This window comes from Acomys minous (genome assembly GCF_964271855.1).
Source record: "Acomys minous genome assembly, chromosome: 12".
Classification (NCBI taxonomy): domain Eukaryota; kingdom Metazoa; phylum Chordata; class Mammalia; order Rodentia; family Muridae; genus Acomys; species Acomys minous.
In genome coordinates this window covers 12,983,938-13,011,190 of record NC_140493.1, presented here as the reverse complement: position 1 = coordinate 13,011,190, position 27,253 = coordinate 12,983,938, and the positions used below count along the sequence as shown (strand labels likewise).

At 40.9% G+C, this 27,253-nt stretch overlaps 1 protein-coding gene and 1 long non-coding RNA gene across 2 annotated transcripts in view; both read right to left on the bottom strand.

Annotated features, from left to right (window-relative positions):
• Positions 1-21,906, bottom strand: part of SYT10 (synaptotagmin 10) — a 61,972-nt gene extending 40,066 nt beyond the window's left edge. Inside the window, exons 1-2 of the mRNA XM_084802935.1 lie at positions 21,569-21,906; positions 6,819-7,176 (exon numbers count right to left, since the gene is read on the bottom strand). Coding sequence (XP_084659061.1) covers positions 6,819-7,176; positions 21,569-21,719 — 509 coding nt within the window. The 5' untranslated portion in view covers positions 21,720-21,906. The remainder of the gene's footprint in view (positions 1-6,818; positions 7,177-21,568) is intronic.
• LOC311609692 overlaps positions 1-27,253 on the bottom strand; it is a 572,880-nt gene that overhangs the window by 240,439 nt on the left and 305,188 nt on the right. The gene's annotated exons all lie outside the window — the stretch shown is intronic.

The following is a 27,253-nucleotide window of genomic DNA, read 5'->3' as shown; positions in this document are numbered from 1 at the left end:
ATCGTAAGTTGCTTCCCAAGAAAGGAAGCAAACACTAGACCTTTCCTAGCTATGGCATCTATGAGCTACAAAGATGACTGGCTCGGCTTGATAACTCTAAGGGTTCGTTCCTGCCATATCTTGGAGGCAATCAACAGTTCTCCAAAACGGAAGTCCCACTCAGCAAAGTGGGAAGCCATGCCTGGTACCAGAAACCTCGCCAGCTACGCAGGACTAGTGAAGTCATAAATCTTAGAGGTCCTACAACTATATTAGTAAGCCAGCAAAGTCACTCATTTCTAAATATTTGTCCTAATACTCAGAGTAGTTCTCACCCCTCATCCAGGAAGCTTCTCTTGTAACAGAGGGAAACTGCCACAGAAAAACACAACCAACAATGTACACCGATGTAGGGCTCAGTCCCAAATAATACATCAATAAAATGTTCCTGCACTCAAGGCTCAGCCAACACTGAGGTAAGAGAGGGGGACAAAAAGGTGGTAAGATCAGGGAGTTTGCTGTATGACTGTGCCTCCTAGAAATGTCAGAAGTTTCACCAACACGACTGCATAAACATGAGCATACTAACCAAGGACAATACAGGTAGTAAGCATCAAACCCCTTACTCTGATCTACCCAATGGACAAGACATTCTCCACAGTTAGGTGGAGAGCGAGGACTGACTCTGACATGAACTCTGGTGCCCCATATTTGACCACCTCCCCTTGGTGGGGAGGCCTGGTGACACTCAAAGAAAGGATAAGCAGGCTACCAAGATGAGACTTGATAGGCTGTGACCATATGGTGGGGCAGGAGGTCCCCCTCAGTCATAGACCTGGGGAGGGGATAGGGTGAAAGTGGAAGGGAGGGAGGGAGGAACGGGAGGATACAAGTAATGGGATAACAACCGAGTTGTAATCTGAATAAATTAATAATAAAAAAAGAAACAACAACAATGGACATGCCAAAGTGGATGGGGGAAGCCCAGAGGGCCTCACTCCTACACAAAGAACCACCACAGGCAACAAATGGGATGCTGAAGGCAAGAGAAATTAGCCTTTGCCAGGGAAGAACATGCCAATTGGTTAACCCATACCAAATGGTCAGTCCTGAAAACATGCAACATTGTGTAGACTTGAGTAGGTTGTGCCTATGCACTTATGAATGTATATACATACACATTATAATATATAATTATATATATGAAACAATTAATGAAAAAGTCCATGAATTTGAAAGAGAGCAAGTAGAGGTATATAGGAGGGGTTTGGATAGAGGAAGAGCAAAGGGTAAATGATGTAATTACATTAAACACGCAAAAGTAAAAGGATTAAAAAAAAACTATCAATAATATGATTTATATAACAAATCAGAGACTAACTTTATATTATTTCTAGAACCTTAAAAAGTGTTCTGACCTGTTGCGGGATAGTTGATCCCATTGTGATCCCCGAGATTGTGAACTGTAAAAATCTGTTTGTTGTTTGGTGTGGTTCAGCCCTAACACACACTTTTAATCCAGGAATTTTCTGTTTATTGTAAACAGGTGATTAAGGTGTGGCTCAGCCAGTCCTACCACACACTACTAATTCAAGAGCTTTCGGTACACAGGATTTAACAGCTAACCCTAGGTCAAGAGGCGGAGCAAGAAACCAGCTGACAGGGATTAAATAGCAGGAGGGACTTTGAGTTGAAGGATATTAAAGACAATGTGGATAAATAAGAAGAAGGGGCTTTTTGAGCTTTGAGCTAGCAAGTTCTTGGCCCTGGGTTTTTGGTCTTTTCCTCCTGGGCTGTCAACTGAGCCAGTGAGCTTTTGGGATTTTTTTTTTCTCTTTGAGATGTGAGCTGAGCAGGAAGGTCAGCTGGGTGCTTTCTCTGCCTCTCTGAGGCAGCAGGTTTTCACCCCAGCATCAGATTCCTGAGTCTCCTTTGGTAAAATCAAATGGTTGGCATTTTCATTTATTTAAAACATCCCTGATCAAATGTACTTTGGCCTTAATTTTCTGCACTCAGTGTTCCAGTTTAGGCTTTCCCTTACGTAGCAACAGAATTTTGATCATCAGGAGCCCATCTCCTGGGTGAGCTGAGCTGGGTTCTGAGGGGCAGGTGGAAGCCTGAGCTGAGCTGATCGACTCTCTGCCACCCTCTTTGGCGCCCTGTCCCCTCCTCCTACTCCAGCACAAGGTACTTGGCCAATACCTGCTTTCTCTTCTGTCTGCCCTTCTTCAGTATTTTATTAGACTGTGATATTCATAACATCAACAAAGTGTTATGCATCTTATGCTTTTAAGTGAAAACATTATGGGACCATACAAATGACTGTTTATGTAAGCGATTCATGATAGGGTCCTTGTGACGAATGCCAATGAAACTTCCCAGGGCTTATCTACGTCAGAGAGAAGTATCCAGCCAACTGAAAACTAGTGCTTATATAGAAAGAAATACTATTTATTAGTGCCAGAAAACTAACATGGTTTCCAACTTGAGAAATGTGTTCTCTGGTTGTTGTATTTGGTACAGCCTTGATCAAAGGAGGTACCCCATTTGAGAAACGACACATGTGCACACACAACCCTTCATAGGCGTGCTGGTGCGCTGAGTTCACAGCCACAGGCCTCTTGCACTCTCAGTCCAGGGACATTGACCTCAGTCTCGTCTATTGTTCTGGATAAACACTGCTTCTTGATATCCTAGCTAGCTACATATTTTTCCAAATGCTTCCATTATTATTATTATTATTATTATTATTATTATTATTATTATTATTATTATTATTATTATGTCTTGTTTTCTATTCCTTACAATGGCCCGAATGAGTAATTTCAGTGTTTTGTTGTCCTTTGAAGGAAATCTAATTTATATATAAAAAAAACTTACAGTAAATAAAATTACGCAGGCTTACATAATTTTTCATTTTCCTTATAACAAGGTACATTGAATTATTCTTTGTGAAATTGTGCATGGTCATTTCATGAGTTGCTTTTTTAATCAATCATAGCTAATGCCATCGGAACACGTGGTCACCATGAATCTGGTACACATTTCCCTGCTTTTGTTCGTGTGCAGTTAGATCTCTCATGTTTTCTAATCATTTCATGGGGCCTCAGAATCCTTGAACGGTGACGAGCCTATGCAATTCTGCATCTTCAACAGATTACTGTCCCAGTATTACCTATTTTATCTCTACACCACTAATGAATGAACAGAAAATTGGTTTCCACACTCGTCCTGTGAGTACGTCACCGTTAATGTCTTTCTAATTTGGGCACGGCGCTCCCTCACCACTTGATGTCTGGAAGAGTAAACAGAGGTGGAGCAGATCAGCCAATCAAGAGCATCCTCCTGACAATTGCTCTCTACCTACACAGAAGCAGCTCTGAGACCCCAATGGATTCCTGAAAGCACCAAGTTCTATAAATGGCTATGTTTTTCTATGTGTACACACCTATAGTGACGTGATAGCAACAGTAGCGATTAGTGTAGTGAAATAGAACAGTGATAATTAAAACTGTATAAATCTGATCCCTTTGTCTCAAAATATTGAGGGCAGAAAAGAAGGCTACATGTCCTTACAGTTTGAGGATTTAACATTTGAAAACGGAACATGTTTTCAAAAGGACGGCTTTTGCGCGTCTCAGTCACGGTTTTTAAGGCCTCGTATACTCCGATTCCAGCTGAATCTGCCTATATTGCCACAAAATTGCTGTTCTGTTAGCAGGACATTGTGTTCTATGACTTCACGTGTTTCCATCAGTGGAACACTCTTTAGTCTCCACGACTCATCTGGAAATAATCTCTCTGTGCTCTGAAGCTCACTTTCTCCACCACACAGGTGACATTTATAGTTACTTATACTGAGGTCAGTATCGCACAATGTACATTTCTTTACAGATCCTCGGAGGCTCCAAGCGGGTAGAGTACAGAACACATTGACTACACCCAGAAGTACACATATAAGCATTCTGGGTGAATGAGAGGTCAATCAAAATGGACACATGGGACATTTAGTAATGAGGAAAAACACATGGGGAGCTGAGCAGTTTTTCTGACAGCTGGAGGGATTTGAAAATGGGGACGAGAAATCAAAATTTTTTCCAGTGTCCAGCAATGCTGCTAATTTATAGACTTGTCAGAATGTTATTTCAATAGAGAAAGGGATAATTGAGACTTGAAAGAGCATGATGTCATCTCCTGTTTGAACTAATAAGACGAGGAAATAGAAAATTAAAGTTCAGTTTGTTTTGGATCTGTGTGCGTGTATATGCATGTAGCTTTGATTCTGCCATATGCCAGGCAAAATTGGCATTTGAGCCAGATGATTTGATTTATCATAAAGTAATCTCCATTTCATGTTGATGAACTCTACGATCTATTTCCCGTATCACGGTAATAGACAACATGAAGAAGCGGCTGATGGAGTTGAGGATTCTTGAGAAATGGCAACAGTGGAAGAGTCTGTGAGGCATTCATCCCAAGCCGAGCAGATTTGGAATCCCATCTCGAATAATTCACAATAGCCACTCCCACCTTTAGATCTTTAATTAAGTGGAACAAGCAGGAAGATACTTTTCAACTCCAAACTGCTTGTCTTCAGATGACACGGCAACTCAGTTTTATTTGTACAAAAGCCACATTATGTTTAAAAATCGAAATGTTTCATCCGTCTGGATAAAATCTGAATTCTCATTTCCTCGTAGCTTTCATTATGTCAGGCAAAATATTTAATCTCTCTGGGCTTCGGCTAATTCACAGATAACAGAGGCAGTCACGAATCCTTGCTGCGGGATGGCGAAGGCACAGCAAATAAAGAGGGCTAAGTTCTCCACGAGTTCCTTTCGCCTTCTACAACCTTCCTCACAGACAAGTGCGCTTCGGGAGGCATGTGAACTGGCGACATTCCTACCACATTCCTGAGCTGTACAGTGCTCTTTCAGTTAGAAAATACCAGATCTGTACACCTCTTTTTTACGTTTCCTAAGACTGAGAGAGGGAAAGCTTTCTGACTTAATAGCTGTGTATTTTTTTGCATTTAATTACTGAAAAATCCAAGAACAGAATTATTTCTCTTGACTGCAAGAGAGACCGTTCTGTCTCCAGAGTCCGGCCTTCACTGCGTTTTCAGCACCTCGTCTTTCATTCTCCCTTCACTAGGGATAATCAGATGGACTCTTTATACCCAGACGATAGTATTTTGGAGATAAAGTTTCACTTCAGTGCTGTTTTCCAAAACAGACCACATCCATCATCTCCATCACCTGGGTTTATTTATGTGAGGTGTATACCTATCAGCTGTCATTTAGTCATAATTGTCAGGACAGCACTTCCTCTCATCCTGTTTTGCATTCTCTGGTCTTTGTCAACTGTTGTCTTGGTTACCAGTGGCAACCTGAGGGCTGGAAATATTGAATGGAACATTTCAGAAGTAAACAATTCATAAATTGTAAAAATGAATATTGTTCTGACTGGTGAGTGAATTATTGCTGACTTTGCTCTGTCTCCTGGAGATGTGGCTCACTCTGCTGCCCCATATCCATGCAGTACTCGTCACCTGCTTCTCAGTCTCTAATATGTCATCCTGGTCATCAAATATACTGCTGTCATGTTGCCATGAATTCATTCGAATTACTCTGATGTAGAAGTCCAACACGATGTCACAATGCCTAGGTCATTAATTTCCCTTCATTGTATCATGAGGAAATACTGTTGCATACCACAAGGAGAAAGCTATCATATAAATAAAATACAATATTTTGAGACAAAGGGATCAGATTTATACAGTTTTAATTATCACTGTTCTATTTCACTACTAATCGCTACTGTTGCTATCACGTCACTATAGGTGTGTACACATAGAAAAACATAGCCATTTATAGAACTTGGTGCTTTCAGGAATCCATTGGGGTCTCAGAGCTGCTCCTTTAAAAAACTGCTTTGTGATTTTCAGGGATAATAGCATACTAATCAAGGAGGCATATGGGACCACTTCACACATATGCGCAGAGTTTTGAATGACCATAAATGCCACTGGTTAAAAATGTTCTCAGAATAACTAGTTAGCAGCTGTTGCTTGCTTGTAAATTTTAACCAGCACAGCAGGCTAGCCCGAGAGATAGCTCTACCTGCGTCCTTATGTCCTGAAGTTCCTTACGTCAGTGGTAACAGTTTCTTAACTCATCTCTCTGGAACACATTTCAGAAAGAAGTGTGTGCTGCAGGGTGTACCTGTGGCATTTCTGCTCCTGTAGAATTGCCTAGCGTGAAAGTGTCATCCACATGGGCTCAGACAGAGCGCATATCTATATTTACAGTTTAGGTGCTAACTAACTGCAGACTAAAAACTATCCTCTGGTTCTATTATGAGCGGCTAGTGTGTGTGCGTGTGTGTGTGTTTGTGTGTGTGTGCACGTGCGTGTGTGTGCATGTGTACTCCTTCTGTGATATATATTTTCAATGGCTGTTAGTATACTATTTAACAAAATTAAATTGAAAACTTGTAAGTGGCAGTTGTGAGCTGATGACATTTCAAGGGCAAGAGTTAAATAACTAGTGTGATATAATTCCCCTGACTACCAATTCCTTTCCGTGTCCCTCCATATCTGCTTCTTTGCCTTTGATTTACTCCCTGCATCCTCTTTTGTGTCCTACCCTTTGTCTCTTGACTGCCTTATTTGCTGGTGTGTTTCCTTATTCCCTGTTCCTCCTTTCTTTTTTCTCCTCCCATTCTTGCTGTTATTTTTTTTTCCTGTTTCTTTTCTGTTCTCTTCTCCTACTCATGAGTTTGCTCTTCTGGAGTCACACCCACCCGTGAGGGGGGTCACGCATGTGACCTTTCCTTACCGGGATGAAGATGTAGGCTCGGTGGTTTGTCTTTGCACACGAGCGTGTTTAATTAAGTGCTCCTTTAAGGCAGTCTGCACTTCTGCTGGGATATCGGGGGAAGTGTGGCTAATTTTGATGGCAGGCTCAATCGCTTTTGGTGCTGGTTTTTCATTTTCCTCAACTTCTTTTTTCTCTTCAGTCTCGAAAACTTCAGTTGGAGCACTTGAGATGCTTCGCGGAAGGGCGCTGACATTGGTGGCCACGAGCTTGCTCTTCCAGCATGGCCAGCACAACTTCCAGAAGACAAACAGGGAGACAGCCAACAAGGCCAGGCCACAGAAGCTTACGACAACTGCTAGCAGGCTGACTGAGATATCTGGGGAAAGAAAATAAAAATCACAACAGAAATCAATAGACATTATAATCAGGAGCAGAAAGAGTGATGTGATTAAGATAATGGGGGGTGGATCAAAGAGTTTTATCATATGAAAAACTATCAGCTGAATTCAGAGAACGCATTAGTCATATCCAAGCCCACCACTGGGGATTCAAGACTTTGCAGGTCAAGGTTAACCAGCTTGCTTCCTCCTATAAAGCCAGAAAGTTAAACTCTGAACCTGCAGAAGATAGAAACTATTCGCTTAGTCTTTGATTTAATGCTCCCTCCCCCTGTCTATGCAGAGAATAGCACTAACTACTTACTAGTCAATATTTCTGTGCACACATGAGAATAACACCATGAAATCAATACATACTTAGACATTCAAACTCTGTGTTTTCTAATAAATTTGTACACAGGCATAAAAAATAAACCTCTCACCCTCATAAATTATCCAGTCTTGGGTGTTCTCCAGTGGCAAACGAAAACAAAGACAGAGTCTTGTGAGCTACTGAATCTGCCAGCAACTCAGTCTTGAACTTCATAGCCTCAGACCATGGGAAACACACTTCTGCTCTTTATATGATGCCCAGTTAATACTATTTTGCAATAGAAACCTGACTAGGTTAGAAAAATTCTTACTCGTGAATTAAAAAAAAAATTAAATAACTATACCATGAATTTATGCCTATGTGAATTTATTGACATGAATACATTTTAAAAGCTGAGGCTGAATCAACAAGTAAATGAAGAAAAAGCAACAGAATAGCCATTTAGAAGAACTTTAAGCAAGTTATGTATATAATTTATTTTCCAGGAGTGAGCCTAGCTCCCCACTTCTTTGCTGTGGGCTGCACACCCTCACGGCGACATTCCCTTTATGAGTGTTACTGACAGTGAAGATGATGGAAGCCGACAATGATGAGCTGTGGTCACAGCATGCAACCTTGACATGGTTCTGTGGTCACCATGCCTCATGCCAGCAGCTCATTTAATCATGATAAAAAAAAATCAGACAAATTCCAAGAAACAGAAGTTCTAAGAATACCCAACCAAGTACTCCTACAGGTCACCAAGGCCAACCACAAAAGTTTAGGGGAAATGTCCCAGTGAAGGAGCATCCAAGCAGACTTAGTCACAACATGGAGTTAATCATCTTGGTTAGGGTCCTGGAATGGAAAAAGACTATTAGCCAAAGGTGAAGGAAATCGCAAAGAAAAAGTATGGGCTTTAGTCTCTCAGTACCAGTATATGTGTAATATCAATGTGTCATTTCTTCATAAGCCATGAATATTAGGAGAAAATGGTCATGGAGATGACACGAGTCTTACTTTATTGTTTTTCCTGTAAGTCTTAAACTGTTTGAAAACATAAAGTCTAAACGAAGAAAAATTAGTCTTCCCATTCCCCATTTTTATCTTTCTAAAGTGACCCAAATTAGCCACATGGTTTTATAGCATTATTAAAAATTTGAATGTCAAATAGATTCTCAATAAAGGACAATTTTTCTAGATTTGATTAACTTTATGATTTTTTATTACCAATTTTATTTACACTCAATATGAAATATAAATCCAATTTCTTCTGTTTGTTTTAAGTAAGAATGTTAGGAATATATCACAGATTGTGTCTGTCTCTTGTCCCTTTCTAAATTAACATCTTGAAGTAATAACAGTCAATACTTCAAAATATGACTCTATTTGAGAAAAAGGACTTTTGGTAATTATGATAAAATCAAGTAATATGAACCAGTCTTCCTCCACTGATGCTCATGTTTAAAGAGGAGAAGAGGTGAGGACAAAGATACACACAGATAGAAAATCTCATAAAGGCACAGGCACAGTGATAGCCATCACTGGCTATCTTAATTGGGATTTCTACTACTGAGACAAAACATCATGACCAAGCAGTACACTAATACTGAATAATTCCAAATTCCTTTAAACACTGTTGTAAATACAATATGTCAGATTCTTTGGAATTAACCAGTGACACTAACTGGATATGTATGTCCAAGTCTGGCACTTAAAGACAAAAATATGTTTTATAAAATCTTAAATATTTAAAATTATATAATATTATTTTAGTATAAATTGTTTTCTGCATAATTCTTCCTTCAATTTGCCTTTTTACCTAGAAATTAGTTCTAATTTTGTGTTGATGTAATTTTCTATGACAATTCATCCAAACAGATATATAGCTTAAGCCTAGTGTTTGGGAGTGTAATACAGCTACACTGAGCATCTTTGTCTCTTTCTCCTTGTATGAATATTTGTGACTGATTTTTCTAAAGCAAAAGTCTCAAAATAGAATTCCTTGGTCAATTATAAATTTAGTTTTATTTAGTTCTTACTAATATTTAGATTTGGTAGATATTCTCATAGTTCCAAAAAGAGTCCCATATGGGTTTATAAGTTCTGCAATTTTAGAGAAATATTGTCTCTTAATTTTCACTAATCTTCTAAAGCTTTGTGTTCTCCTGACTGAAATGAAAGCTTTTCCATTTTTTTTTACTACTACCTAGTTATAAAAATAAAATATATTTGACATGCTATAATGGACATTAATATTTCCCTTAATTTTCTCTATCTTACTTGAGCACCTACCAAGTGCTTCCTACTTGTACCCTACTGATCAGGAGGGCTTTATTTAACATTTTAGAGTTTTAAAAGTTCACTTATTATTTTTACTGGTGTATTACCCATTAGCACCATAACTTGAGGAAAAGAGAAAAAAAAAGTATGAGATTAATGTGCTTCCTGTCTATTAACTGTATTTTAAAAGATGAATAAAGGTAACGCCATGTCTGCTATGCTTCTAAAGCACTCCTAAGACTCATAGCTGGAAATGTTATGGCAAAAGCAGTAGGGCTACAAAGTGAGGCCAAATTAGAGTTACTGTCATCACAAGGGCCCTGATGTAATACTGGGCTGATGCTGTCCCAGGAGTGGTTAGTTACTGAAGGGTAATTGTTTCTTTGTTGTTTTTAATTTTAGTTTAACTGAGATCTTTACTTTTGAAAGTTTAATTAAAAATTTTTTAAAAATTTATTCAGATTACATACCAATTGTTATCCCCTCACTTGTATCTTCCCGTTCCCACCCTCCCTCCTCTTCTCCCCTCTTCCCCTCCTCTAGACCTCTGACAGAAGGAGACCTCCTCCCCCACCATATGACCACAGCCTATGAGGTCTCATCTGGATAGCCTGCTTCCCCTGAAGGGTAATTGTTAAGCTTGTGAGTCCTGGCCCAGCGCAAAGGCCCTTGACATCAGAGTTATTAGCCTTAGAATGATGAAAATAGTCTTTACTTATAAACTATGTAATCTGTGTTATTGTTGCCGTAACATAAAGCAGATCCAATCCTGTGGTCTTCATATATTTTTCTATATCATTTACCTTATTCTTTCTTTATACTTTGAAATTAAAGTTTTCAATGAGTTATTCCAACAAAGTTGGAGCCAAGTGTTCAATAGTCATTGGAAATATAGCTCCCTTTCCTAATGGGGTACAAGTTTGAGTGGAAAATCCATTAATAGCACTGTCCCAAAGAGGTGGCTTTGGCATTCATAAGTACTCAGTTTAGTTAAGAGACCTGTGGGAATCTGAGTACAGTTTTTAGTTTTCTTGTATTAATTCTTCTTCTAAAATATTGCATCATTTTGGGAACCATCCACTACTCCTGAGAACCACCACAGCATTTCTAATGACGACAGGTTATGCCATCAGCACAAACAAGACAGTGGAAAGGAACAAGTCTTGTCCTTGCAGCTCAGCTGTTTACTCTTCCACCTCTCTTGGTCTCGGATCCCTCTAGACAATGCCAGCATCTTTGTGACTCTGCCTCTGGCTGTGGGTCCAGCTTCAATAGCTGTTCCTTGCTCTGACTAGGGTTCCTTTGCCACAATCTTTAAAGGCATCCTGCAGTGGCAATGCGTTCTTTCCCTCCTGTTTCATCGAGGGGCATCCTATAATAATTAGACCCAATGTTACCATTTCCCTGGGTCCCTTTCTGCCTCTTCTACTATGAAGGTCTTCTCATCCACACCCACAGTAGCACTAGAACTGTGAAACTCCTAAAATATATTTAAAATATTTTCATTTGGATATTAGCTATCAATATGGTATGTACTATCCACTATATTATCTGGGAATCAAGCATAGTACTATTATCTGCAACCACGTAAATGACTGGGATTACTGTAGGCCCTAATAATATACAGTGTTAATTAATTAAGGCCCAGCCAGATAAGTTACTAGTGTCAGGTTGCTACAATTTACAAGCTGATTTTTAATTTTCAAAGTCTTGAGGGCTTCGTATTATGGATGGAAGACTGTGATCTTACCCTTGCTTTTCCTCTCCAGGCAGTCTCATCAACACTCCAGCAACTTGATCCTTCAGACTGGGGACACACTTACTAGCCTTCTAATGTTCAGTGTCTATTTTATATGGCACGGTTAAAAAATGTTTGTGGAGTTATTGAACATATGCATTGGCAGTTATGTGCTTGCTAGTTGTCTCTTCTTGACAAAAGGCCTTCAAATGAAGGGAGGTTTCCCCATGTGCTTGAGCAAAAACACCACACTGACGGAAGCACACAAGTTCTTCACTGCATGGGACACAGGAAGTAGAAAACGAAAAAGGGCTCAGGGCTAAGATACCGAAGCCCTCCAAAGCCAGGAGTGGTAGCTCAGGTCTATAATCCCAACACTCAGAAAGCTGAGGAATGAACGCCATAGGACTTCAAGGAAGCCTGAGCTATACAGCGAAATGCTGACTCAAATACTGAACGCACGCACGCACGCACGCACGCACGCACGCACGCACGCACGCACGCACGCACGCACGCACGCACGCACGCACGCACGCACGCACGCACACACCAGTTTCCCAATGACACAGGCTTAGTAGTTTATGTGTCACAACCCACAGATTGAGAACCGTTGCTCTATGGACATTTAAGAGAGTGAAAAAATAAGTAACAGAGACTGTAAAGAAAAGAGGAGAAAGCTACACAGACACACACAGAGTGTGTCTTATACCCCTGCCTGTTTCAGAAATCTAGAAGTCATGGTTGTATTCGTATAAGGGTCAGCGGGAGCTATCCATGACTGAGGTCATGGGTTTTTTTTTTTTTTTTTTGCTGTTGTTTTGTGACTTCCCAGGAGAATGTGATAAATTTCAAGGGCATGGGTGCTTATATTTATGAAATGACACAGGCCTAAGTATGGGTCTGTCCTCAATAGCAGGGACTCGTGTGAGGATACAGGCTGGTGGGTGGCAGAGTCCAAGTGGGGAGCTTGACACGTGGTTTCAGAACTGGAATATTTGCCTTTGTAAATCTGTAGCAGTGTTGTTCACCCCAGTGACAGGCGCTTGGGCACGATCGCTGAAGAAGAGTGGTGAGGAGGAGAATGGGAGGACGCTAAGTGAAGAGGCCTGGGGTGACACATGTGAACACTTTGCCTTTGAAACAAGTTACTCACTGCAGTGGACAAGTTAGAAGAGTCGGCCTTCCGGAGCTGAAATGTTCAGTCTCCAAACAATTTGAGAGATTTCATTATACAACCGTCATTGTATTAAATCTTGATAAGATCGGAGGTAAATGAAGCTTACAGAAATTAGGTTAGGCCTCTAGACAATCAGATTAGAACTGTCCAAGCTGTGGTTTGAGTACGTACGTTTGCGTAACTACTGTCCTGTGGCTATCTACTTACACACCTCTGCGTGACTGTATGTGTCATAACTTACTCTTTATCATGTTTTAACACAGAAAAATAAAGCATTGGAATTCTGGAAAAGGAAAAGGCCACTCTAAGAAGGTGTGCTTATCTAGAAACCTTCAGATGAATGGAATCTTGATGAAGAACAATTGATATTTGGCCTTCACGTTTCAAAATGCAGTATTCATTACGCCTTGTCTGATCCCCTTTGACACACACACAGCTGGTGGCAATTGCTTAGAAAAGCATACATACCTAGTGTCACGCCCTCAACTCAACAGCTACTGCTTGGTTAATACTATTTCTGTATGTGTCTTTCTGGATTGTTTTAGGTTTTTTTCTTTTTCTTTTTTTCTTCCTTCCTTCCTTCTCTCTTTTTCTTTTCTTTTCTTTTTTTTTACATTTCGTTGAGAACGTCATCTATGAGTGTTGCCTCTATATCACACTTGCCTCCCCCCATCTCCATGGCAATCCCCGCTCCCTCCCAAGTTCCTGACCTCTTTTTATTATAGCTTTTAGTTTATAAAACTTAGTCACTTTAGTTTTTCAAAACGTATCAAGGTGTGATCTTAAAGATAATGAACAACTTTGTTGATGGGTGTGTTAAGTATTTTGATTGCTGCTGGGCCTTTGTTCCCTCCTCGCATGGCCACAGTCTGCAGACCACGGACCACCCCTCTGTTTATGGCACCGTACCACAGAGAGAAGGAGAAGAGACTACAACTCGAACCAGTGTGTTTTCTTAAATGAAAGGGCGTTTAGGGACTATTGATGGAAGTTAGCTTGTTTATACTATTCCTTTGGGAATTCCTGTTATAACGGTTAAGTCACAGCTCTGCTTTCTATGAACTAAGTTAATAGCGACTTAGACAGGAAGAGTCTTCTCTTGTGAGTGGAGAGGAACTGCCAACTTCAGCAGCCGGGGGCAGACACGGCGACACCAAGGAGGTCTTGCTCCACTGGCCAGGTTTTCATTCCCAGTTTTCCATGGAAAGCTGCCATGGCCACACCCTAGGAGCTGAGTGAAACTATCCAGGGGAAGGGAGGATAAGGGAATACATCACCACGGTCTTGGAGAATATGGCCTTAATATCTGGCGCATCAGATTGCTGCTCACATTCTGATGTCCCCATCTTACAGCTTAGTCCGGAGGCCACACCACAGACAAAGGGTTCTATAGCTACGGGGAAAGGAGACTTGAGCACTGGCAAGCAATGACTGTTCTTCATTTCTACATTAGATATGTAATACAATCAGCCCTTGCCCCATGCCGCTGAGGAGTCCCATTTTAATTTCATTTCCCTGTGCTCTTCCTTTGAGTTACAGTAAATGAAAAAAAAAAAACCTTTGAATTTGAATATCATCCTTAACTGATGATAAAATGTGTATTTTAAAATATCTCTTGTTGCTGAGGTCATAATATGTCAGTGATTTTCAGCCTGTGGGTCACAACCCTTTTGGAGGGTTACTTATCAGATATTTATATTAGAAGTCATAACAGTAATGAAGTTACAGCTATAAGGTTGCAATGAAATAATTTATGGTTGGGGGGGTCACCACAATAGGAGGAACCATATTAAAGGGGTACAGAGCTAGGAAGGTTGAGAACCACTGTGATATATATTAGTGGTTAGGGTTTACTAACGTTTCTAACAGCCAGGAAGTTTCTGTGGTGTAGTTATGCCTGCACTAAAGCAAAAGCGTCCACATAAAAATCCATGTAAGAACTTCACAGTGTGAAAAACAAACAAACAAACAATGTACTGCATCCTTATACACTGAGTTCTTAGTGGAAATTGGTAGGAAAGGTGATGAATAAATGTATTTGCCAACATTGCTAACACTCACTGTTTTGCACAGAAAGCTAAACAGAACAATAGCTAATGGATTTTATACTAGACAAGACTGAAGGCCCAATTCTGTCCATGACACTGTCTGAAAATGGCTAATGAACAAAGGCATCATGAATTCTGAATTTAAAACCTACTCATACAAATGGGACTCAGAATTTCAGCTTTAATGTACCTCCGTGGTTAGGAGTGTTTTCCCAGTATACACAAGCCCCCGGGACCAGTTTTCAACACTGTGAAGGGAAATATGAAGAAGTTAAGTTTTAAAATTACTTCAATCTACTGATTTCTTCCTGGATTTTTTCCCCTCTTACATGTTTAGGAAAGTAATACATGATTAAAATAAATCTATTTAAAGTTGAAAGGCATCTTTATATAAATATGATATAAAAATTTCACGTATTTCACGTGAGAAGAAAGCACTGAACTCCCACACCTACAGCTCAGGGAACAGTGCAGAAGGCAGGGCAGCAAGATGGCAAAGAGCCAGGAGATCAGGGTCTTTGCTGTGAGACTGTGTCTCCTCAGAATGCCAGAAAGCTGCACCCATAAAGTCACCAACATGGATGGCTAGACATGAGCTGAACAAGGACAACAACAAGGGACATGCCAAAGTGGGCAGGGAGGAGCCCAGGAGGGACCTACAGAGAGAGTGAAGGCAACCGAGGGATGCTGGGAGTTGGGGAAACCATCTTCCCCAGGGAATAGCACACTAATTGGTTATCATAATACCAAACAGTGGGCCTGAAAACACACATACAGGTTCCGTTTAGGAATATACATGTGTGTGTGTGTGTGTGTGTGTGTGTGTGTGTGTGTGTGTGTGTGTGTATTAGAATAACAAATAATTAAAAATGAGGCCATGAATTTGAAAGTAAGCAAATAGAAGTCTGTGGCAAGGTTTGGAGCAGTGGTTCTCAACCTGTGGGTCATTCAGGTGTATTAACATGTGCTATGGAAATAGATTAGAAATGACAATAAAACTGAAACTATTTATCCTACCGTTGCTATAATTCTATGAGCTCCAAAACAGAGCTAAGGGAAGACTAAAGAGAAGACAATGGTTGAAGACCGCCTGTAATGTTTCTTATTCAACAATAGCACGAACGGTTCCTCTCTCTCCCTTCTACCCCAGGTGAGGATATCGTTTTAACTCCAACATCACCATTGCAGAGCTTTGCAGAGGAGGAGGAGGAGGAGGGGCCGGGGAGAGACGGATGCGAATTAACTATCCCACAGAATTGAGTGGACATGGTCATATCGTCAGAACCCAGCACACGTTCCTCAAAGCACTTTAAATCATCCTTAGGGGGCTAGAGAGATGGCTCAGAGGTTAAGGGCACTGACCGCTCTTCCAAAGGTCCTGAGTTCAGTTCCCAGCAACTGCATGGTGGCTCACAACCATCTATAATGAGATCTGGTGCCCTCTTCTGGCGTGGGGGTGTACTTGCAGATAGAACATTGTATACATAATAAATAAATCTTTTAAAAAATCATCCTTAGGTTTCCTGCATTATGTAAATGCTCCATTAATAGCTGCCACACTGGTTGTTCAAGGAGTAATGACAAGAAAAGAAATCTGCACAAACTATGGATGGCACTTGTTTCTCTAAGCATTTCCCATCCACTGGTGGAGCCCAGGGACTCACAGGGCTGACTTTGCACTGTGCACACAGGTAACAAAATGTGTCCGTGTAGTTTTTCATGATAGCCTGGACCTACATTTCTCAGTTCTTACAGTTCATGGGGCACTTAGGATATATCTGATGCTATAAGGCAGGAAAAATCTATTGTTAGTAACAAGAAACTATCTTCACACAGGGGATAAATTTCTAAACTTGCCCAGAACAACTGACACTGTACAAGTTAGAAATTAAAAAGTATAATTTACTGACCTTTATTAAAACACTCATTATCAGGAGTCCACTCTCATCGGTGCATGAACTAATTTCAGAATCTTTGAGCAGAGGAACATAGCTCCTTTGCATTGCCACACTATTTTAGTTGTCTTTCAATAATAAATCTTAGTCATAATACAGACTAATGCTTTCTAAATTTGGCGAGAAAACATACAAATTGGAGCTCTACTGTTTTTTTAATAGTAATTACAAATTGGGAAAAAAACCAATTAATTTTGTTCTAATATATTTCTCCATTATACATTTATCTATATGAGCATGCAAAAAGAGCCATATATGAAGTTGTAAGAATTCACCACCAAATATACTACATACACTAAAAGCCTTCACCTTAGGTTGGAGAGATTGCTCAGCACATAAGAGCACAGATGCCCTTCTAAAGGACCTAGGTTCGGTTCCCAGCACCCGCATAGTAGCTGACAGCCACTTGTAACTCCAACTCCGGGGGATCTGAATCCCCTTCTAGGCTTTGTGGGCACTGCCCACACATGGTGTATAGACATACATGCTGAAAAAACACCCTTACAAATAAAATAAAAGTCTCTTACACGATCTCGTTGATATGACTCAATTCTATTTATGGAAGAATGTGGGTAAACAAATGGTTGCACATCCTCAGCTGCACGTGAATGTGTATGTTTAAACATGATAAATGGATAGCCTATGTTGTACTCGGGTGATAGGAAATCTAACATTAAGAAAAGTTCTAGGAAGAGACTTGATACCCTATGAGCATATACAGGGGGAGGAGGTCGCCCTCTGTCACAGTCTTAGGGGAGGGGAAGAAGGGGAAAATGGGAGGGAGTGAGGAATGGGAGGATACAAGGGATAGGATAACAATTGAGATGTAATATGAATAAGTTAATAAAATATATTAAAAAAAGAAAGGTTCTAGGTTTGAGTTAAATTTTAAGTGGCAAAATTCTGTTGGTACCCTCTCATATGTTACAGTCAACAATATATGAAGAGTTAAAATTCCATGTTTACCAATACTTTCTGTAACAGCTAGGATTTAAGAAGCCAGAGGCTTTTAAATGTATTCATCAGTAACTAGATGTAATTTGTGATTAAAGTGTAAACTCTTTTTCTTTCTTTCTTTCTTTCTTTCTTTCTTTCTTTCTTTCTTTTTGCTTTTGTTTTCATATCTGCAAAATAATGGCTCCTGGTTAAGCGGGAATAACTAATAAAAGTTTTAGTGATGGGTTTTAATTCCATCAAGTACTTTCCACTTAAGGCAACTCACATGCTTCCCTTTGCTTCTGGAGATCATTAAGGGAGCCATTTTTGTTCATTGAGCAAATTTTCTATCAAGTCTCTAGCATGCGCCCCAGATGCTTTCAGCACCGGGGATGCAGCAGTAAACAAACCTCTGTCTTCAAGGACACAGTATTCTATAACTTAAAGTGCATGCTAATCTTGTCAATGTAAATCTAGAGAGCCTTGCGAGGCTTTCAGTATACTGGCAATTGCTACCAAGTGGCTCTGATTCATGACTTGAAAAAAATTTTTTTATAATGGTACAAGAGATAAGGTAGAAACCGTATTTTGAATTTGGAATGCTGACCTTTTCTCAAGTTAGCAATATTGGTATAGTCTTCCTGGGTTGCATGGCTGAAGGCTGAAGTAATAATTTGAGCTTTTTAAGTATAGGTTAAGAGATAGTGGTCACACTTTCAGCTCAGCGGACCGGGTTTACTAAGTCCACTTTAGACTTTTATTATCAGCCTCTGATTGGGACACAACTTCATGATAACTCAAAGAGCATCTCTTTTATACAGAGATTTCGAGGTTTTCTAGAATTTCAATAAACTAAGTACATTTACTATATGACACTTTACCCACTCAGCAAATATTTATTGAGTCTTTAGAATACATCTCAGATTTTTCTAGGCTTACATTTATGGACATAATGTGCACACTAGCTGTATCAATCAATGTTGATTAGAAAAATCTTCGTTAAGTATCTGCTCAACAAACAATTCTAAATAACAGAGAAGACTTGGGATAACTTGTCTCCTTTCTTAGAATCTATATTTCCATATTAAAGTTGTACAAAACCAAATATGAAACATTGATGAATTAAATGCTCATTAAAATATTCATGCTAAGGTGGGCTATCCATAGCTGTGGTGTGGGTGTGGCTGTGAGCTCCAATGGTCTTGATAGCTGTGGATTTGGAACTCTGTCTTTCAAGCAACACATGTTTCTTAAACTTCATAAACATCTAAGCAGCAATGAAAGACTGTGAAGAAAGGAACCTAAAGCCAGCTAAAATGATTATGCATACTATTGCAGTGATTACACTATAATTATAATAATATATTATTATATATACTATTATAATGATATATTATAAAATGATTATATAAACTATTATAATGATTATATTATAATAACATATTATTATATAAAATGTTATAATTATATACTATAAAAATGATTATGTATACTATTATAGTATAGATAAGAAATAATGCCAAGAGGAACCTGTCTTGGCATTTCCCATAAGCCTTCTTGATTATATCATGTTGTGCACTAAGTGAATTTGTAGGGTAACATATCCATTTTGAGGGAAAAGATAACCAGTGTTTTTTGGTTTTTAAACGTCTCCCACATCTAATTTTCTAAAACTTACACATGATGGACTCTGCAGTACTACTGTTATACTACATTTTAATGTATGTGGTTGATTCATGTAATGTTGATTCATATACTGATGTTTACAAAGCATTTTAAAAGGGCAGCTTAGCTCACATTATTCACTATGGTCTAAATCTTCAACATTTTACCCATACCTGAGTGTAGTTGGCTGGACTGTGGACCCTCAGGGGCCGTATCTCTGTCTTAGTGATGTACTTGATTCCTAATCCCTGACTGTGGTAATGACTTTATGTGGGATTACCTGAACCTTTCTCTTGTGGTTACTATGTGACGAGATGAACAGTGATACAATGTCAAATCTCAAGATTGTTACTGTAATGCGAAATGAACACCATGAACTCGCCATTTTAAAAGTGAACAACTACTATATCAATAAAAGTTAGTGAAGTTCTCCTATATACAATGCAGTCAACATTAACTATTGGAAGTGCTTTATGCAGGAAACATAATGAAGGGCACACATTGTAAAAAAAACTACAGAACAGCATGCACCTAAGCGGCTAACTGGTATAATTAAACGTTTAGCAAATAATCATTGAATCTACTTTAATTATCCATTAATATTGGAGCATTACTTTAAAAGTAAAGCAGTTTGCTTTTACCTGTTTTCAAATTTTACAAATAAAAAAAAGCAGGGGAATCGTGTTTATCTTCAAATGTCACATACAATTTGTGGACTGTTTTTCTCTAGTGAGAGCTACATTCTATGTCCACATATCAGACAGAATATATCTCACTTTTATGGTACACATTTTCCTTAAAGGAAGACAAATATTCATACAATTGTTTTAGAGTCATCTTCATTTTTGTTCACAAATAAATGTCTTAGGAGAATTAGGACTACAGTTGTGCACAGTAGTGATTAGAAAAACCTCAAAACCCAATGTACATACCTTGTTTTACCTTGAACTCACAATCACACATTTTGGATGGTTTAGAACCTAGCTCTGTTTTCATTTCCAAACGTCATGTAATTTCTACATTGCTAGCCAATGGGGATCAAGAAATAATAAGACTTAGGGTTATGGTCTAGGCATCAATTGTTAGTGAACAAAATGCATGTCATTAGACTTAAGTATTCTCACTTCCTCCACTCTGAACCTTAGCTTAATGGTCGCTTAAAGACATCTCTGAAGAGCTCACTCACTTTCTTTACAGAGATCTCTACAGTCCCAGCACTTGGACATTTTTATTACATCACACACGGGCACACAAACACAGGCACACTTCCACTTGTTCGGTTTCGTTTGCTCATAAGAATCTAACACCCACTGAACAGCAGAAATGACTTTCGGCTGTGTTTATACATTCAGAGAATGACTGCTTCCATCTCACTGACAGTAGCAATAGCCCTGCCTCATGATTCCCTGGTTCTGACAAGGCCAGACAACCCCCCCCCCCTCCCTTCTGTTGCCATCGGCAGAGCCTTTGAAAACCTTGGAGACAGTCCATGTAAACAACTCTAAGACACAGCTAAACCAAACCTATGCCCATCCCACCACACTCCCAATTCCTCTGTTTAGCACTCAGGGTGGATGGTGGGGAAATAACTGTTCTTTCATTTTCTGAACCTCTCTCCCGAGCCCATCTTGACTTTGCCTTTGCTCTTACCTGCTGCCCTCCCTACCCTGAAGCCTAAGACTCTTGCCAGGATACCAAAATGACCCCAGAAAACGAAGTGAACGCAACAAGATCACATCTCCTCCCCGGGCCATTTGCTTCCAAGGCTCTGGACGCGAGTAAGTAGTGTGGAAAGGATTTAGAATCTCTTTTTCCATTTCCTTGACAAGTGACCTGAGTGTCAGGTATCAATAATTCCTACCCCTTAGCCGTCGTTGCCAAGAAACACTAGAAAATTACATATGCATTATGAAAGGCCTTGGAAGCTTTGAAGAGCTCGACAGGTTGTATCCGAAAGTTACAGCTGAGGGATCCTTTCTGCGTTTTAGGGCCAACGCCATCCGATGTTTACAAGCAGGTTCTATGAGGTCAATCTCAGATTCTCCCTCAAGGCTGGATGGTCCAGCTGCGACCCGCAGGACAAGCCAGGGCACTGAGTCCCAGGGCACTGAGCCAGAGCAGCAGGTGGGAGAGCGCGAGAGCGCCTGGGAGCAGAGACCCAGAAGGTGCAGGCGACAAACCGAGTAAGCAAGCCACTGTGGCCGGGGGAGACAGGCTCCAGCCAGGATAGCTTCCCGGAAGATGCCCCTTGTCCCGGGAGGCGCAAGCTTCCTTACCTGTACCACCTCCGCCTTGGCCGGCCCTATCGGCGGGAAAGATGCCTGAACACTTGTCCCATTCCACCTGGCCGGCAAAGCAAAGCTCGGTGATGATGTGCAGCGCCTTCTGGCACAGGCTGCTCACACCGTCCTCCTTGCGGAAACTCATCTTGGCTTCTTCTGCTCGCAGCTTCTCTGATTTTCCTTGGCCCGAAGCTGAGTCCTAGGAGTTGTGAGTTGGCCCCATGGCTGGCGAGGGAGCAGGAGGGCTGCGCGCGGACCGACTCCGCCGCTAGGTCTGCGCTTCTCCTAGGAGCGCTCGGAGGCGCGCGGAGCCCAGCCGTCTGGGAGCGAGGGGCGGCGGCGCGCGGAGAGGCGCCTCCCGGGTGCTAGGCGGCGGGGCCAATCGCAGGCTGGCGCGGGCAGCGGTGGCAGGGGCCACTCGGGCCTCCCGCGGTTCCCCACGCGCCTTCCTGAGGCCCCGTCACGCTCCTCCCATTCCTCCTTTCCCAACTTTCCTACTCCCTGCTCTCTCCTAGGATTCTGCATCTCTTAAAAAAGAAAAAGCAATTCCCCAATTCCAGACCTGCTGATTTTTAAAAAATAAAAGTAATCAGAAGACATGAACATGCAAAGCAGAGGGACACCTGTTTACATTTGTTTTCAAACGACTTGGAACAGTGATGGTTTGGTATTGGGAACGCTCTCAGGTGAGAACACTTTATCGCCAGCAGTGAGGTTCACTAGAAGCCGGTTTACCCCGCACAGAGAACAGGAAATTTTGAATTCATGGCATTTAACCCTCCTAGGTAGATAACAAAACGAAACATGCCATCCATCAGGGTCTTTTTTATTATTATTATTAAAATCATAACTCGTGACCGAGAGGCGCGGCTTGATTCTTGTTTCTCCTCTGCTGGCGGCTTAAATACTATAAAAACAAGACTTCTGCGCCAAAGGAGGAGTGTGGGGGGTTAGGTTCAACGCATTCTGCTTAACCGGAAAGCGATTGTTTTGAAGTCTTCTTCTCTGCCTGCTTAGAACAAAGGGCTTTAATCGGAGCGTAATGAATCCCGCCACCCTCAACCCCCACCCCCTACTCCCTCCGCCGCCGTCTGAATTTCTCTATTTCAAGAAGTTGTAAATCACCGATGAAGCTGAAGAAATATAAAATGAAATTAGAAAACAATTGCCACCGGGTGTGACAAACGCAACTACCTAGTTTGAGATTCTTCTTCTTCTTCTTCTTCTTCTTCTTCTTCTTCTTCTTCTTCTTCTTCTTCTTCTTCTGTTTTTCGAGACAGGGTCTCTCTGTGTAGCCTTGGCTGTCTTGGACTCGCTTTGTAGACCAGGCTGGCCTCGAACTCACAGCGATCCGCCTGCCTCTGCCCCCAAGTGCTGGGATTAAAGGTGTGCGCCACCACCGCCTGTCTCGAAAACCATTTTCATACCGGCCTGTGAACCAGGCAGAAGTTCTTCACTCTCCCTCCCTGCTGTCCCTTTTCAACTCCAATTCCCTAGTCCTATTCCCCAGCTTTGTAGCAGACCACCTGCTGCGGCTCCGCCCCCTCCTATTCCCAAGGGATAGTGCAGAGCTTCTCCTATGGCCCTCCAACCCTTCCCCCCCCCCCCCCCCCCCCCCGGCCCCATATACTCTTGCTAAACCAGCCTGGGAATTAGGCAGGTAATTTAAACTTCGCTTCCCTTCTAGGCCTCCAATTCTGACCACCCAGACCCCTGTAGCAGACCACCTGCGGGGATAGGGCTCTATTTGCCCTCTGTCCCTATTCCCAGGGAAATCCTTAGATCTTGCCACCAGAAGCAGCTTTCTTCCCTCAGATGCACCCTCACAGCCCCACCACTTCCATCTAGCGCACCCCCATTTCTTGGGTCAGCTCCCAGTACCTAGAAACACTTTCTAACCTCAGAAACCCCACTGGCCGCGCACCTGACAGGGTCTCGGAAACACACTCCCTAGCAGGCACGCCTCCGAATCCTTTCAAATAGTTCCACTCCCTGATGACCACTTATTCAAATCTGAGCCCGTGGTGGGGGGATGTTTTCAGTCAAACCAACACAAGGGAAAGGAACTGAAATGGACAATTGAACAGGGAGGGGAGGAAGGAGAGACAAGAGAGGGAATAAAAGGAGGGACACTTAAAACGACGGGGCTGTTTGAGCAGCCACGCGGAAAGCCAATACAGTAGAAGCTTCTAAAATATACACATATATGAAGGTGATCTAACAAATTGCCAAATAATGGAGGAAACAGAGCCCCACCTGGGCATCTTTCATCACCAAATGAAGCCTCCAAGTCCAGGAATAGATTGCATCTAATAGAGTTGTTGTATAAAGTGGCCCCATTGGAACCCCCAAACAACCCACGCTATTGTCAAGGCTTTCTATGACTCTCCACTAGCCAACAGTAAAGCCCAATTGATAAAAACAACACCCACACAACTCATTGGACATGGAGAAGTCAAGCTATTGCCTACCTAGGACCTTCACCCCTATGGGCTAGTGTTGATGGTGTTGGGAGATTCTTTACACGCTTCTGAAGGAGAAAAATGGTTTTGTGTTTATGGGATTTATATGTGTGCAAATGTGTGTGTGTCTCTGCATCTATATGTTTTTTTTCTTGCTTTTTCATTGGCTGTTTTTCTTCTGTTTGTTTTGTCATAATCCAACTTTTCTTAAATCTTTTTATTTTACTTTATTATTAGTTTTTAGATGCCTGTTTATTTTCCAACAAGAAAGAAAAAGAAATGGTGTGGATTTTGGTGGGAGAGGAGGTGGGAAGAATCTGGGAGAAGTTGTGGGAGGTAAAAACCATAATCAGGTGGATTGTTGTAAGTTCGAGGCCAGCCTGATCTACACAGCAAGTCCAGGATAGTCAAGGCTAAACAGAGAAATCCTGTCTCAAAAAACCAAAAACCAAAACAAAACAAAAAGCCAAAACAACAACAACAACAAAACATAATCAGAATATATTGTATGAATAAGACATCTACTTCAATAAAAGGAAAGTAAAAGAAAAAGAAGCAATTTTCACATGTTTGTTTCCCATAGCATAACCTGAGGATTTGATTATTTATCATTAGGCAAGAGAGACAATTTCTGAAAAGGAACATTCTGAACATGTTTGTTTGCCTGTTTTGGTAAAATATGTAATTTTATTTTAAATTGCTAGTCAGTGTATGTTTCATGTCTGTTGGATGGACAATACAGCGAGGCTCACTGGTAAGTACTAGGAACAGCAGCATAGTTGAGTAAGCGTTCATTAGTTGAATCATTTTTACCTGATTCATAGGAAAATTGGGTAGTCCGAGACTATTTCCGTCACAGATTAAGAAACACTGAAATCGGCAGGCTTCCTTTGATTTTTTTTTTCTTCATTGAATAATGAGTGGTGGTTTTTGGATCAGAATAAAAAAATAATTTAACTGTTAGTTTAAAAATACTGGCTATCTGCTGTATGTGAGTAGAGCATTTTAGTAGAACATTTTCCACCTGTTCCTGCCCTCCATTTATTTACAGTCTGGGCAGAACAGTGTACAGTCCATCCTGTGCTTTGGAAAGCACTGGTGAGAAAAATGCTATGTGGAGGAACAAATGAGTAATTTATCTTTCATACCACTTACAGAGTCCACTTGCTTAAGTAGAGTGAAGCGGATCTCTCTAATAACCCTCTTATGTTTGATTTCTACTTTAGTATTAAGTAAGCACATTCTGAAAGTAACTTTCCTGCTATTTGTTTACAGTGTTCTGGCCCACTGCTACTCTCATTGGTGTTTTTGTCATCTGGGTAAGCTTCTCAGTGGTTCTCAACATTCCTAATGCTGCGACCCTTTAATACAGTTCCCGATGTTGTGGTGACCCCCCCACCCATAAAATTATTTTTATTGTACTTTATAACCATAGTTGTGTTACTGTTATGAATTGTAATGTAAATATCTATGTTTTCCGATGGTCTTAGGCAACCCCTGTGAAAGGTCATTCAGCCACTAAAGGGTCACAACCCACAGGTTGAGAACCTCTTCTTCAGATGGACATCCATTTGTTTGAAGTTATTCTTTTTTTTTTTTTTTCATCTAAAATACCACAAGGTTCTGTCTTTTCTTTTGGTTGTTTGGTCCTTTCCACAAATCATTTATTGACAAATGAATCAAAACAGTGTTACCTGCTGTTTGTTAATAAAGCAGTAGGCGTTTGGTGAAAAGCATTGCATTCAAGGTTGGTTTTTTTTTTTTTTTAACATAGTGTTGAAGGCTAAGATGACAAGAGTTTAAATCTGTAGTCTTTATTATTATTGGTTTTTTTTTTTTTTGCCAATTATTTCGGCTTAAAAAAGTAAACCAAACAGTACAGATGTGCCTTCATGTCCTGACCACACATGAGCGAAGGAAATCCTGAAATCGTGAACTGTGACAGCTGTTGCAAAGACAAGCACCATACTCAACACTGTGAGCTTTCCAATGCTGTTCATGGCTAACATGGTGGCACTCATACCTGTGACTCTCAAGCCAACCAGGGCTACAAAGTGAGAGCCTGCCAAACAACAACAACAATAACAGCGACAACAACCACAACCACCACAACCACAACAACAACCACCACCACCACAACACATTACTTTCAATTATCCCTGTCACTTCTGCCTCTCAGTGGCTTCTGTATGCTGTATAAGAGAAACTGGTCCGGAAATAAAGTTTCTAAAAGAAGTCGCTGGTGAGATTCAAGTTTCCCTAATGCCCCTTGCTAAAGATGCTGCTTTAACTTAAAAAAAAATATTTTTGGCCAAAAATATTGTCAAAACTCAGGTGGCAGTTTGCTGTTTTCTTACATAGCTGGATCCCAGTTCCCTACCTAGGGGGAGTGAGGGAATGAAGAAAGGAGAGACACATTGACACATGGACACATGGACACACGGACACACGGACACATGGACAGAAAATCTGGGATTGGTTGTGCTGGCCTCTCTGATAAAGAAGCAACAGCACCCAGGAAGACAAGCATGCTTATTAAATACATCTGAGCAGAAATAAGGGGTATTTGTATTCAAAACAAGGAGCGAGCATTGTTGCCTACTACTGAACAAAGGGTCAGGTTTAGCTAACATAGATGGGTGTTATCTCGACAGGGGAGCAGTCTTCAGGCAGTAAATATACATGGGAAGAAAGCTACGGTGGGCATTTTCTGCACGCACTGTTGACATCAACACATGACCCAGGGGAAAGCGTTGCCATTTCTTGAACCTAGCCCAGGAGAGGCCTTGCCATTCCCATCGGTCTAAGGCATTGGGGGTCCTTGACATGGCTGTGCACATATCGAGCAGCACACATTCACTTAGGAACGTCACTAGGTCCCTGCAGCTGTCAGTATATGGGCCTATATCTGGGTTTTCAATTCTATTTCATTGGTTAATGTATCTGGTTTTGTGCCAGTAACATACTGTCTTTACTATTATGACTCTGTAGTGTAACTTGAAATTAGGAGTGGTGATGTCTATAGCACGTTTTTAGTACTCGGCATTCATTTGGCTATCCAGGGTCTTTTGTTCTTCTATATGAAGTTTAAAACTATTTTTTTTCAGCTCTGTGAAGAATTGTCTGGATATTTGGATAGAGATTCCATTGACTTTATAGATTGCTTTTGGTAGAATAGTGATTGTCAGAGTATTAGTAATACTAGTCCATGTATATG